The 15,595-nt window shown below is 39.8% G+C and overlaps 1 protein-coding gene across 1 annotated transcript; it reads left to right on the top strand.

Annotated features, from left to right (window-relative positions):
* Positions 1 to 1,002: 1,002 nt before the first annotated feature.
* LOC139705442 (neuroepithelial cell-transforming gene 1 protein) lies at positions 1,003 to 4,018 on the top strand. The gene has a single exon (XM_071611308.1). The coding sequence runs from the start codon at positions 1,090 to 1,092 to the stop codon at positions 2,875 to 2,877; it is 1,788 nt and encodes a 595-aa protein (XP_071467409.1). The 5' UTR covers positions 1,003 to 1,089; the 3' UTR covers positions 2,878 to 4,018.
* The last annotated feature ends 11,577 nt before the right edge of the window (positions 4,019 to 15,595 follow it).

The following is a 15,595-nucleotide window of genomic DNA, read 5'->3' as shown; positions in this document are numbered from 1 at the left end:
CCTAACCTTAATCCTAACTCAAAACCTATTTCTAACCATAACCATAGCACTAACCCTAGATATAACCCTATCCATTATCCTAACCATAACCCTTATCCTAATGCTAACTATATACCTAACCCTAACCCTATTGCTAACCCTAATCTTATCAATTACTCTAAACCTAAACTGAACATAAACAAAAAACTATCATTATCCTAACCCTGTCTCTAAAGCTAATTAGAGCCCTAACCCTAAACCCTAACCTAAAACAACCTCTAACCCTGAAACTTACGCTAATAATTACCTCAATATTGTAAAAGCTATCTATGCCAAGGCTCAGGCTAACATCATTCTGAAAGGAGAAAAATTGAAGGCATTCCGTCTAAAATCTGGAACAAGACAGGGATGCCCTCTCTCACCACTTCTGTTCAACATAGTTCTCGAAACACTGGCCAGAGCAATTAGACAGATGAAAGAAATTAAAGGCATAAAAATAGGAAAAGAAGAACTTAAATTATCACTATTTACATATGACATGATTCTATACCTAGCAGACCCAAAAGGGTCTACAAAGAAACTATTAGAGCTAATAAATGAATTCAGTAAAGTGGCAGGATATAAAATCAACACACATAAATCAAAGGCATTCCTGTATATCAGTGACAAATCCTCTGAAATGGAAATGAGGACAACCACTCCATTCACAATATCCTCAAAATAAATAAATAAATAAATAAAATACTTGGGAATCAACCGAACAAAAAGGTGAAAGACTATACAATGAAAACTACAGAACCCTAAAGAGAGAAATAGAAGAAGATCTTAGAAGATGGAAAAATATTCCCTGTTCATGGATAGGCAGAACTAACATCATCAAAATGGCGATATTACCAAAAGTTCTCTATAGGTTTAAAGCAATGCCAATCAAAATCCCAACGGCATTTCTTGTAGAAATAGAGAAAGCAGATTTTTTTCAAATCCCCGGATGATGGTGGTGGTGGCGGCTTTCTAACAGGCACTTGCTGCCTCATAGAAGCGGCGGGCACTGTGCCCGTCCCTGTCGGTCTCCCGGGCACCCGGCCACCGCCCCACCCCCTCTTCCACGACATGGAGCTAGAGCCGGCGACTCAGAAGCAGCCTCGGCCGCGAAGGCGAAGCCGCCGGGCCTCCGTACTCAACGGGGATGGCGCCGCGGGTCCTTCGGCCGACACCCCCCGGCCAGAGCTGGACGGGAGATATTCCCTTCGGAGAGGTAGCTCCTTCACATTTTTAACACCTGGCCCCCACTGGGACTTCACTTTGAAAAGAAAACGAAGAGAGAAAGATGATGATGTTGTGAGCCTTAGCAGCCTTGATCTGAAGGAGCCAAACAATAAAAGAGTTCGACCTCTTGCTCGGGTCACGTCCTTGGCAAACTTAATCTCTCCTGTAAGAAATGGAGCAGTCAGACGTTTTGGTCAAACAATACAGTCATTTACCCTTCGTGGTGACCACAGATCCCCAGCCTCTGCCCAGAAGTCATCTAGCAGATCAACAGTCCCAACGCCAGCCAAGAGAAGAAGCAGTGTGCTATGGTCAGAGATGTTAGACATCAGCATGAAGGAGTCTTTGACAACCAGAGAAATCAAACGTCAGGAGGCAATATATGAAATGTCCCGGGGTGAACAGGATTTAATTGAGGATCTCAAGCTTGCAAGAAAGGCCTACCATGACCCCATGTTAAAGTTGTCTATCATGTCAGAAGAAGAACTCACACACATATTTGGTGATTTGGATGCTTATATACCTCTGCATGAAGATTTGTTGGCAAGACTAGGAGAAGCCACCAAGCCTGATGGAACAGTGGAACAGATCGGGCACATTCTTGTGAACTGGTTACCAGGTTTGAATGCCTACAAAGGCTATTGCAGTAACCAGCTGGCAGCCAAAGCTCTTCTTGATCAAAAGAAACAAGATCCAAGAGTCCAAGACTTTCTCCAGCGATGTCTTGAGTCTCCCTTCAGTCGAAAACTAGATCTTTGGAGCTTCCTAGATATCCCTCGAAGTCGCCTAGTCAAATACCCTTTACTGTTAAAAGAAATTCTTAGACACACTCCAAAAGACCACCCTGATGTTCAGCTTCTGGAGGAAGCAGTAGTGATAATACAAGGAGTTCTCTCCGATATCAACTTGAAGAAAGGTGAATCTGAGTGCCAGTATTACATTGACAAGCTAGAATATCTGGATGAGAAACAGAAGGACCCTAGAATTGAAGCAAGTAAAGTGCTTCTGTGCCACGGGGAGCTGAAGAATAAAAATGGACATAAACTTTACATATTCCTGTTTCAAGACATCTTGGTTCTGACCCGGCCTGTTACACGAAATGAGCGCCACTCCTACCAGGTTTACCGGCAGCCCATCCCAGTCCAGGAGCTGGTGCTAGAAGACCTGCAGGATGGGGATGTGCGCATGGGAGGCTCCTTTCGAGGGGCTTTTGGCAACTCAGATAAAGCTAAAAATATCTTTAGAGTCCGCTTCCAAGACCCCTCTCCAGGCCAGTCTCACACTCTGCAAGCCAATGATGTATTCCATAAGCAGCAGTGGTTCAATTGTATCCGAACCGACATTGCCCCTTTCCAGCAGGCCGTCAGTCCACCAGAGCTTCAGGGTTTGCCAGAGCTCCACGAAGAGTGTGAAGAGAACAACCCTTCTGCTGGGAACCTCAGAGCCCAGAGAAGGGCGTCCACAGTTTCCAGCATGATGCAGGTAGAAGGTGACGAAAACGCCTCAGAATTTAGCTCCAGCTTGCAGGTGGCAGACACCAAGAGTGCAAAAACACACCGGACACAGGCTGGCTTCCGAAGAGCCAGGGACAAAGCCCAGCTCTGCGGCAAACGGAAGGAGACTTTGGTGTAAAGGAAGCTCTGTGTATTAACTGGTGGAAAGATTGTTTATTTATAAATGTGTACAGTTTTGTTTTCCTTGTAATGGAAGCGTGGGCTCATCATAGGGTTACTTTGTACCAGTTGTAACATTTTCATGGTTTGGGGTTCTTTTTATGTCTTGTTTTTGTTTTTGTTTTAATGGCAGCTAAAGAGATGCAGATTACTGTTAAATTGCAGACTTTTTTAAAAAAGGATATTTCTCAGATTATTTAGATTGTGCAAGCCTGGTATTTTTAATCAAATGAAATATTTACGAACTGAGTTTTATCCTAATTCTGAATTTATCATAACTTTCCAATAACAACAATTATGATATTTACAGTGCCAGCCAAAACAGAATTTTCAAAGACTGGAATTCTACCAGTTTCTTTATTAAGGCTTGCTTGCAAAATTTGAAATTTTGACATTGGCACCTAGATTTTATGTTTGAAGTATCTCAAAATTTATGTTGAAACAGCTTCCTGGAAAACAAACCACAAAACTTAACAAGTTTTCCATTTTATCAACTGGAATACCATATATTAGCTTGTTTTTCACTGCACATTCCTCATTTTTCATTCATTTATCCTGCCAGTTATTTAATGTTTTTTTATTGTAAAGTAGTTTTTAGCATTTGCTTTTATTTTTTTACTTTAATGCCTTTTCAGATTGGCATATCTTTATTTTTCTTCCTGATTAAAAATGTGTGTGTATGTGTGTGCGTGATATAAATATATATATATTTTTTTGTGGGTTTTTTTTTTAATTGTATTAACTTTGCCAAGTGAAACCAAGCCATACTGTTTTTGAGCCAATTAAGAAATTGAAATTTTTACAGTGTAGCATTTCAGGGTGGTGAAGGCGCATGAAATGACTCCATATAATCTAGACTACTGAAAGAAAAACCACTTCAAGGAATTCATTGAAAGTTTTAGTGTTGTCTGTAAAGCAAGAGGGAAGGCAATTGACTGGTACTAAGTAAAAGAAAACAGAGGGGAAAAGAGAGTAGTATTGTCTTAAAGTAAAAATGTCTGGTTGTGCCAGAGGATGAAAGGAGATAGAAAAGCTCTTTTTGAGGGTATGTAGTAAGTTGTAGAAGGCTCGAGGGGATGTGGACTTTATTTGCCTTGGTTTATGATACCTGCAAATAAGTTTGAAAAGAAACAATGAAATGTGTTGAAAATTTGGCCATGTTAGGTCAATTTTGGTGGATTTAGTCATAAAGTGGAAAAAAGACTCCTGGATCTTAACTGCAAAATGTTTCTGTTATAATGAGACAGGGAGAAAAGACTAAAAGTTCTGTGTCATTGCAGGTTTATAATGGTGATCAGTTCAAGTCAATATTGACTATTATGTGAAATATATTTGCCAGTAGAAGTGAAAATTGGAAAAAAATGTAAATAGATCAATCAAATGATTTCTCTGTATAAACGAATTATACAATTAAAAAAAAAGCACACACATAAAAAAAAAAAAGAAATAGAGAAAGCAATCATGAAATTCATATGGAAAAATAAAAGACCCAGAATAGCAAAAATAACTCTAAGCAGAAAGTGTGAATCAGGTGGTATAGCGATACCAGACTTCAAACTATACTACAGAGCAATAGTAACAAAAACAGCATGGTACTGGTATCAAAACAAGCGGGTGGACCAATGGTACAGAATAGAGGACACAGAGACTAATCCACAAAGTTACAAATATCTTATATTTGATAAAGGAGTAAAAGCGTGCAATGGAGGAAGGATAGCATCTTCAACAAATGGTGCTGGGAAAACTAGAAATCCATATGCAACAAAATGAAATTGAATCCCTTTCTCTCGCCATGCACAAAAGTTAACTCAAAATGGATCAAGGAGTTTGATATCAAATCAGAAACAAGGCGTCTAATAGAAGAAAGTTGGCTACGATCTACATACTGTGGGGTCGGGCTCCAAATTCCTCAATAGGACACCCATAGCACAAGAGTTAATAACTAGAATCAACAAATGGGACTTACTCAAACTAAAAAGTTTTTTCTCAGCAAAAGAAACAATAAGAGAGGTAAATAGGGAGCCTACATCCTGGGAACAAATCTTTACTCCTCACACTTCAGATAGAGCCCTAATATCCAGAGTATAAAAGAACTCAAAAAATTAAACAATAAGAAAACAAATAACCCAATCAACAAATGGGCCAAGGACCTGAACAGACACTTCTCAGAGGAGGACATACAATCAATCAATAAGTACATGAAAAAATGCTCATCATCACTAGCAGTCAGAGAAATGCAAATCAAAACCACCCTAAGATACCATCTCACTCCAGTAAGATTGGCAGCCATTATGAAGTCAAACAACAAGTGCTGGCGAGGATGTGGGGAAAAGGGTACACTTGTACATTGCTGGTGGGACTGCAAATTGGTGCGGCCAATTTGGAAAGCAGTATGGAGATTTCTTGGAAAGCTGGGAATGGAACCACCATTTGACCCAGCTATTCCCCTTCTCGGTCTATTCCCTAAAGACCTAAAACGAGCATACTACAGGGACACTGCTACATCGATGTTCATAGCAGCACAATTCACAATAGCAAGTCTGTGGAACCAACCTAGATTCCCTTCAATAGACGAATGGATTAAAAAAATGTGTCATTTATACACAATGGAGTATTACTCTGCATTAAAAAATGACAAAAATCATAGAATTTGCAGGGAAATGGATGGCTTTAGAGCAGATTATGCTAAGTGAAGCTAGCAAATCCCTAAAAAACAAATGCCAAATGTCTTCTTTGATATAAGGAGAGTAACTAAGAACAGAGTAGGGACGAAGAGCAGGAGAAGAAGATTAACATTAAACAGGGATGAGAGGTGGGAGGGAAAGGGAGAGAGAAGGGAAATTGCATGGAAATGGAAGGAGATCCTCAGGGTTATACAAAATTACATACAAGAGGAAGTGAGTGGAAAGGGAAAAAAATAACAAGGGGGAGAAATGAATGACAGTAGAGGGGGTAGTGAGAGAAGAGGGGAGGGGAGGGGAGGGGATGGGGGATAGTAGAGGATAGGAAAGGCAGCAGAATACAACAGACACTAGTATGGCAATATGTAAATCAGTGGATGTGTAACCAATGCGATTCTGCAATCTGTATACGAGGTAAAAATGGGAGTTCATAACCCACTTGAATCAAAATGTGAAATATGATATATCAAGAACTATGTAATGTTTTGAACAACCAACAATAAAAATTTTTAAAAAAGAAAAAATAAATTAAAAAAATAAAAGGCAAAAAAAAATTTCCAGAGGTCTAAACCTGACCCTCATCCTAAATATAACCCTTCCAGTAGACCTAGCCATAAAACATTCTAAATCTATCCCCATCCATAATCCTAGACCTGACACTAGCACTAGCCCTAATCCTAGCCCTAACCCTAACACAAACACCAGCCCTTATCCTAGCCCTAAACCTAGCCTTAATCCTAAACCTAAACATAAATTAGGCCTAACCCTAACACTAACCCTAGCCCAAATCTTAGCCCTAATTTATGCCTATCCCTAACCTTAGCCTTAACCCTAGCTGTAAGACTAACTCTAACTTTCACCCTTGCCCCATCCCTAGTTCTAAACCTATCCCTTACTGGAACAATAATCCTAGCCTAACCCTAGCCCTATCCTTAGCCCTAGCCCTAACCTAGATCTAACTCTAACTCTAAATCGAACTTTAACCCTAAGCCTAAACCTAAACCTAACACTAGCCCTAACCCTAATGCTAATCCTAAAACTAGCCCTAATCCTAGCCATAGCCCTAAAACAAAACCCAGACATAGCTTTAGACCTGACCCTTAAACTAAACCAAACCCTTACCCTAAAGGTAAACAGCCTTATTTCGAGGTTTAAGCTGAACCCTAAAACTAAACCTGACCCTGAATCTGACCATAACACTAACCCTACCTCTAAACATCACCCTAACCCTAAACCTAAACCTAACACTGGACCTAGCACTAACCCTAAATCTAAATTTTGCTCTAAATGTAACCCTGGTACTTACATTAGGCGTAACCCCAACCCTAGCACTAACTTAACACAAAACCTAGCCCTAACTAAAGCCCTAACCCAAGCTTTAACCCAAACACTAACCCTAAACCTAGCCCTAGTCATAACCATAACCCTAGCTCTAACCCTGTCTATCACCATAACTATAACCCTAACACTAATGCTAACCATAGGCCTAAACCTTACCATATCACTAATCCTAACCCTATCCATTACCCTAAACCAAACCTAAACCCTAATCCTCAAACTGTCATTACCCTAACCCTAACCTTAATGCTAATTCAGCCCTAAATTTAAACCATAACCTTTAAAACCCTAACCAAGGCCCTGACCATAATAGTAACCCTAGCTCTAAACCTGACCTAAACCTAAACATAACCCTTACACTACCTGTAACCGTAAACTAACCCTAAAACTATCTATAATGATAACCCTAGACCTGATATTAGTCCTAGGCCTAATCCTAGCCCTACCCTAAAATAAACCCTAGCCCTCATCCTAGCCCTAAAACCAGCCTTAATCATAAACCTAACCCTAACCATAGGTGTAACCCTAATTCTAACCCTCCCCCTACCTCTAAACCTAGTTATAATGCCAATCCTTATCCTAAACTTAACCCTAACCCTAAGCCTATTGCTAGGCCTAAGCTGAACAATAATGTAGCCCTAATTCTATCCTTAATTTAACCATTTCCCTAACCCTAACCCTAGCCCTAAGACTAACTCTTTCACACTAGCCCTATCCCTAGTTCTAACCCTATCCCTTACCGTAACCCTAAACTTAGCTCTAACCTTAGCCATAAACCTTGCCTTGTCCTTATTCCTAGCTGTAACCCTAGATCTATCCCTAACTCTAAATCTAAGCCTAAGCCTAACATAAACACTAGCCCTAACCCTAACAAAACATGCAAAACTAGCCCTAACCCTGACCCTAGCAGTAAATCAAAACCAAGCAGTAGCCCTTATACTAAACCTTAACTTAAAACCAAATCCTAATACTACACCTAGACCCAACCCTAGCCCTAATTCTAGTCCTAAGTTTAACCTTAATACAAACCCTTACACTAACTCATATCTTAACACTCATCCTAGCTCTAAACACCATCCTAACCTTAAACCAAACACTTAAAGTAACCCTAGCTGTAATTTGAGTCCTAACCCTAACCTTAAAACTAACCCTGACCCTGACTATTAATCTAACACTAACACTAGCTCTAAAGAGCTAACCTTAAATCTAATCCTAACACTAGAGGTCTAACCCCTAACCATAACCCTAAAATTAACCCTAATTGTAACCCTAGTTCTTACATTAGCCATTACTCTAACCCTAGCACTAATCCTAACACAAAAACTAGCCCTAATCTGAGCTCTAATCCTAGCTTAACCCTAACTCTAGCCCTAATCCTAGCTCTAACCCTATCCCTTACCCTAAGCCAAACCCTAACACTAATTCTAATCCTACTTCTAACCCTAATCCTTAAACTAACCAAAACCCTAATCCTATTACTAGTCCTAACCCTAGCCCTCATTCTAGCTCTAACCATAACCCAACCCCTAATCTAAACCCTGACCCTTATTCTGACCCTAATAATAATCATAAGTCTAAACCTGAACCTAGCCCTAAACCAAACTCTAACATTAGCCCTCCTGGTAACCTTATACCTAAACTAACCCTAACACTAGCTCTAGACTTAACCTAATCTTAAACCTAGCCATAACTCTAGCCCTAGACCTAAAGAAAAACCTAGCCCAAGCCCTAATAATAAACCTTACCCTAAGCCAAACACTAACTCTTCCACTAGACCTAACCCTAGTCCTAATTCTGACTTTAATTCTAACCATAATACTTATCTGAACACTGACCATGACACTAACACTAACCCTAGCTCTAAATATCACCGTAAGCCTGAAACTATACCTAGCCCTAACATTAACCCTAAAACGACCCCTAATCATAACAAGTTCTTAATTTAGCCAAAGCCCTAACCTATTGCAAAACCTAGCCTTAATCCAAGCCCTACTGTATCTTTAACCCTAAAGCTAACCCTAATGCTAACCATAGCCCTAACCCTAATCCTAAGCCTAACTTTAGACCCAATCCTAAGAATAACCCTAGCCCAAACCCTAGCTCTAACCCTATCCATTACCCTAAAGATAACCCTAACCCTTATGCTAACCCTAGGTCAAACCCTAATTCTATGTCCATCCCTAACCTTATCCATTATCCTACACCTAGCTTGAACCCTAAACCTAAACTATCATTAAACTATCACTAAATCTAATGCTAATTGGAGCCCTAACCATAAAACATAACCTAACCTAAAACCTGACCCTGATCCTAATAATACCACTAACTCTAAACCTGACCGTAGCCATAAACCTAACCCTTACAATAGACCTAGATATAAACCTAACCCTAAAATATCCCTAAAGCTAACCCTAGACCTGACATTAGCCCTAGCTCTAATTCTAGTCCTAACCCTAACACAAACCTTAACCCACATACTAGACATAATCTTCACCTTCATCATAACCATAACCATAACCCTAATTCTAACCCTCACCCAATCCCTAAAAATAGGTATTACCTCATCCCTTAACATAAACCTAACCCTAATCCAAACCCTAACACTAAACCTAGCCATAACCCTAGGCCTAACTCTAACATTAACACTTGCCCTAATCCCAGATCTAATCCTAGCCTTAATCCTAACCCTAACTCCAACTTTAGGCCTATCCCTAACACTAATCCTAGCCCTAATCTTAGCCCTAACCCTATCTATAATCTAACCATATCCATTATCCTAACGCTAAACATAAGCCTAATGCTAATTTGAGCCCTAACCCTAAACCTTAAACTATCCCTAACATTAAACATAACCCTACCCCTAAGACTATCTATAACTCTTGCCTTAGAACTATAGGGTAGTTCTAACCTTTTCCCTTACAATCACCCTAAACCTAGACCTGATCTTAGCCCTAACGCTAGCCCTAGCCCTAAAACAAAACCGAGTCATAGCCCTAATCCTAACCCTTAACTTAAACCAAACCTAATCTTACACCTAGACCTAACCCCATCCCTAACCCTATCCCTAATTCTAGTCCTAACCCTAACCTGAAAACTAACCCTGACCCGGACTCTGAACCTAACACTAAACCTAGCACTAAAATCATTGTAACCGTAAATCTAACCATAACACTAGACCTAGCTTTAACCCTAACATGATAAATAGCGCTAATCATAACCTTTCTTTCTACATTAGCCATAATCTTAACCCTATCCCGAACCTAACCCAAAACCTACCTCAATCAGAGTCCTTATCCTAGCTTTAAACCTTAACTTAAACCAAAGTGTAACCCAAACAAAAGCCCTAATACTATACATAACCCTAGCCGTAAACTTAGGTCTAACTTTGTCCATTACCCTAATGATAACCCTGACCATTATACTAACCCTAGGCCTAACCCTAACCCTATCCATTACACTGAACCACAACTAAACCCTAACCTAACCCTGTCATTACCCTAACCCTAAATTTAATGTTAATTTGAACCCTATACTTAAACCCTAACCTAACCCAAACCCTAACGTTGATTCTGACCCTAGTAATAACCCTAGCTCTAAAACTGGCCCTTACCCTAAACCTAACCCTTACACTGGACCAAGCCATAAACCAAAAATTAAATGTATCCCTAATTGTAACCCTAGACCTGACATTAGCCCTAGACCTAATACTAGCCCAACCTAATACAAACTAGCCCTCATCCTAGCCCTAAACCCTAGCCTTAATCAAAACCCTTACCCTAAACCTGGCCCTAACCCTAATACTAACACTCACCAAGCCCTCAGTCTTGCTATAACCCTTTCCTTTAAACTAAATGTAACCCTAAATCTACCCCTAAACCTAAGCTTAAACCTAACACTAAGCATAGCCCTAATTTAACCCTATCCCTAACCATAACCCTAAACCTAGCCATAAGACAAACTCTAACTCTCACACTAGCCCTATCTCTAGCTCTAACCCTATTCTTTACCATAACCCTAACCCTAGCCCTAACCATTGTCCTAACCCTTGTCCTATCCTTAGCCCTAGCACTAACTTTAGATCAAAACCTATCTCTAAACCTAACCTTAACCTGAAGCCTAAGCCTAACCCAAACACTAGCCCTAAGCCTAACACTAATCCTAAAACTATCCCTAACCCTAGCCCTAGCCTAAAACAAAACTGAGCCATAGCTCTAACACTAATCCTTAAACTAAAAGAAACCCTAACCCCATACACCTACCCTTAACCCTAGACCTAATTAGAGTTTTAAGCCAAACCCTAAAACTAACTCTGACTCTGACTCTGATACTAACATTAACCCTAGCTCTAAACATCACCCTGACCTTACCTAACACTAACACTCACTCTAGCCCTAAACTTAACCGTGAAATTAGCCCTAAATGTAACTCTAGTATTTACATTAGCCATAACCCTAACCCTCGCACTAACTTAACTCGAAACCGAGCCATAATCTGAGCCCTATCCTGAGCTTTAAACCTAACCCAAGCCCTAACCATAACCCTAGCCCTAACCCTAGTCTAACCCTATCCATTACCATAAACATAACCTAACCCTAATGTGAACCGTAGGCCTAAACCTAATGCTATCTCTAATCTTACTTCTATCCATAATCTTAAACCTAACCTGAACCCTAATACTAACCCTATCATTACTCTAACCCTAACACTAATGCTTATTTGATACCTACCTTTAGACCTTAACCTATCCTATACCTTAACCCAGACCTTGTCCATAAAAATACCCCAGGCCTAAACCTGACCCTACCCCTAAACTTAACCCTTAGACTAGACGTAGCCATAATCTTAAACATAAAATTATCTTTAAGCATAATTCTAGACCTGAAATTAGCTGTACCCCAAATCCTATCCCTAACCCTAAAACATACACTAGCCCTCATCCTAGCACTAAACCTAGCCTTAATCATAACCCTAACCGTAACCAAAGCCCTAACCCTAATTCTAAATTCACCGTACCTCTAAACCTAGATATAAAATTATCCCTTACGCTAAACTTAATACTAACTCAAAACCTACTCTATATTTAAGCTGAACACTAACCATAGCCCTAATCCTAGCCCTAATTTATCCATTTCCCTAACCCAAGCCCTAAGACTAACTGTAACCACACTAGTCCTATCCCTAGTTCTAACCCTATTACATACCATAATCTAACCCTAGCCCTAACCCTTGCCCTATCCTCAGTCCTAACCCTAAACCTAGAGCTAACCCTAAATCTAAATCTATCCTATCCCTAAGCTTAGGCCTAACACTAACACTAGCCCTAACCTAACGGTAATCATAAAATTAGCACGAACCCTAACCCTTGCAGTAAAACAAAACCAAGCAATAGCCCTAACCCTAAACCTTAACTTAAACCATCCTAACACTACATCTAGAATTATCCCTAGCCCTAATTTGAATCCTAAACACAACTTTAAAGTAACCCTGACACTGACTCATATCCTAACACTCACCCTTGCTCTAAACACCATCCTAACCTTAAACCGAAACCTACCAGTAACCCCATCCCTAATTCGAGTCCTAAACCTAACTCTGACCCTCATTCATATCCTAATACTAACCCTAGCTCTAAATATCATTCTAACCTTAAACCTAACACTAACCTTAGACCTATCCTTTACCCTAACCCAAATATTAACCCTAATTGTAACCCTAATTCTTACATTAGCCATTACCCTAACCCTATCCCTAAACCTACAACAAATCTTGCCCTAATTCAAGCTCTAAACCTAGCTTTAACCCTAACCCTAACCCTAGCTCTATCCCTATCTCTTACCCTAAGCAAAACTCTAACCCTAATGGTAACCCTAGGACTAGTCTTAGTTATTAGGCTAACCAAAATCTGAACCCTTTTTAAAGTCCTGACTTCAGCCCTCATTCTAGCTCTAATCTTATCCCAAACCCCAACACTAACCCTGAACCTTATTCTGACACAAACAATAAACCTAGGTCTAAACCTGAATCTAAGCATAGAGCAAACCCTAACACTGGCCCTACTGGTAAACTTATAATTAAACCTAACACTAACCACAGCACTAAGACTAACTCTAACTCTCAAACCAGCCCTATAACTAGTTCTAATCTTATTCCTTACAATAACCCAAAACCTAGCCCAAAACCTAGCACTAATGCTTGCTCTATCTTTACTCCTTGACCTAACCCTAGATCTAACCCTAACTCTAAATCTAACCCTAACCCTAAGCCTAAGCCTAACACTAACACTAGCCCTAACTCTAACTGTAAATGTAAAAATAGCCCTAACCCTAACACTAGCAGTAAAACAAAACTGAGCAATGGCCCTAACCCTAAACCTTAACTTAAACCACACTCAAACTACATCTAGACCTAACGCTAGCCCTAAATTCGACTCCTAATGCTAACTTAAATTTAACCCTGAAACAGACTCGTATCCTAATGCACACCCTAGCTCTAGACCCCATCCTAACCTTAAACAAAAATCTAACAGTAACCCTATTGCTAATTCAAGTCCTAACCCTAACTGACCCTGACTATGCTAACACTAACTATCCTAACACTAACTATGTTCTAAATATCACTCTAACCTTAAACCTAACCCTAACAATAGACCTACCACTAACCCTAAACTTAAAACTAACCTTAATTTATAACCCTATTTCTAACATTAGCCATTGCCATAACACTAGCCCTAACCCTAACACAGAAACAAGCCCTAATCCAAGCTCTAAACCTAGCTTTAACCCAAACACTAACTCTAACCCTAACCCTAGCTCTAACTTATCCCTTATCATAAGCAAAACAGTAACCCTAATGGTAACCCCGGAACTATCACTAATCCTTATGCTAACCAAAATCCTTACCCCATTAATATTTCTGACCCCAGCCCTCATTCTAGCTCTAATCCTATCCCAAACTCTAATGCTAACCCTGACCCTTATTCGGACCTTAACACTAAACTTAGGTCTAAACCTGACCCTAACGCTAGACCAACTCCAACACTGCCACTACTGATAAACTTACTCCTAAACCTAACTCTACCATTAGCCTTAGACCTTAATCAAATCCTAAATCTAGCCTTAATTCTAGCACTAGACCTAAAGAAAAACCTAGTCCTATACCTAACAATAACCCTTACACTAACCCAAACACTACCCCTACCCCTAGACCTAAACCTTGTCCTAATTCTGGCTATAACCCTAACTCTAACTCTAACCCGATCACTGACCAGCATTTAACAGTAAACCTACCTCTAAACCTGACCCTAACTGAAAATATAAACCTAACCCTTGAACTAGCCATAACCCTAACCCTAAAAATAGCCCTACTCATAACCCTAGTTCTTACATTATCCACAGCCCTAAGCCTAGGCCTAAACCTAAAATAAAACCTAGAGCTAATCCTAGGCCTAACCTAGCCCTAAGAAGAACCCTAACCCTAACCCTAGCCCTAATCCTAACTTAACCCTAGCCTTGGCCCCAAACCTATCTCAAAGCCTAACCCTTACAATAAACATAAACCTAGATCTATCCGTAAATTTAACCTTAACCCAACCCTAATCCTAACCTTAACCCTAGCCCTAAACCTAGCTCTAAACCTACCCAATACCCTAAACCTAACCCTACACCTATTGGTAATCCTAGCCTTAATCCTAAACATTTCCCTAACCCTAACCAAACAACTAAACTTAGACCTAACACTAAATCTAACACTCGCTATAACCCTAACCCTAGCTCAAAACCTAATCCTTACCATAAACATAATATAACCACTGCCCTAATCTTAACCCTAAACTTAAATCTAACCCTAACCCTAAACTTAAACATAAATCTAAACATATCCATTACACTAAACCTAACCCTAATCCTAATGATATTGCTAGCCCTAACCCTATCTCTAACCCTAAAACTACCGTAATTCTATGCCTAGATTTATCCTTTAACCTAACCCTTGCTCTAGCCCTACCCATAGCTCATAACCTAATCCTTATGCTAAATATAACCCTTAACATAACCCTAGTTCTAACCCTCAACCTAACCCAAACTCAAGACCTAATCCTAACCATAATCCTGTCCCTAAATTAAACTCTAAATGTATCCATTTCCCTAAGCATAAACCTTACCCTAATGCTAACACTAGGCCTAACCCTAACCCTATCACTAACCCAACCCTATCAATTATTTTAAACCTAACCTGAAACCTAAACCTAACCATATTATTATAATAACCCTAACCCTAAGGCTAATTCGAGCACTAACCCTAAAATCAAACCTATACCAAACCCTAACTCTGAACATGACCCTAGTATATCCCCTAGCTCTAAACCTGACCCTTACCTTAAAACTAACCCTTACACTAGACTTAGTCAAAAATCTAAGCTTTAAAATTACCCTAGACCTGACATTAGCCTTAGCCATAATTCTAGCCCTAACCCTAAAACAAACGCTAGCCCTTATCTTAATCCTAAACATAGCCTTAATCATAGTCCTAAACTTCAACCTAAACCTAACACTAACCCTAACCCTAATCTTAGCTCTAATTTAGCAGTATCCCTAACCATAATCCTAAACTAGCCCTAAGACTAAGTCTAACTCTCAACTTTGCCCTAAAACTATTTCTAAC

The sequence above is a fragment of the Marmota flaviventris genome, chromosome 4 (assembly GCF_047511675.1).
Source record: "Marmota flaviventris isolate mMarFla1 chromosome 4, mMarFla1.hap1, whole genome shotgun sequence".
Taxonomy (NCBI): Eukaryota; Metazoa; Chordata; class Mammalia; order Rodentia; family Sciuridae; genus Marmota; species Marmota flaviventris.
Note: the sequence above shows the minus strand (reverse complement) of the source record. Positions and strands in the feature narration are given on the sequence as shown.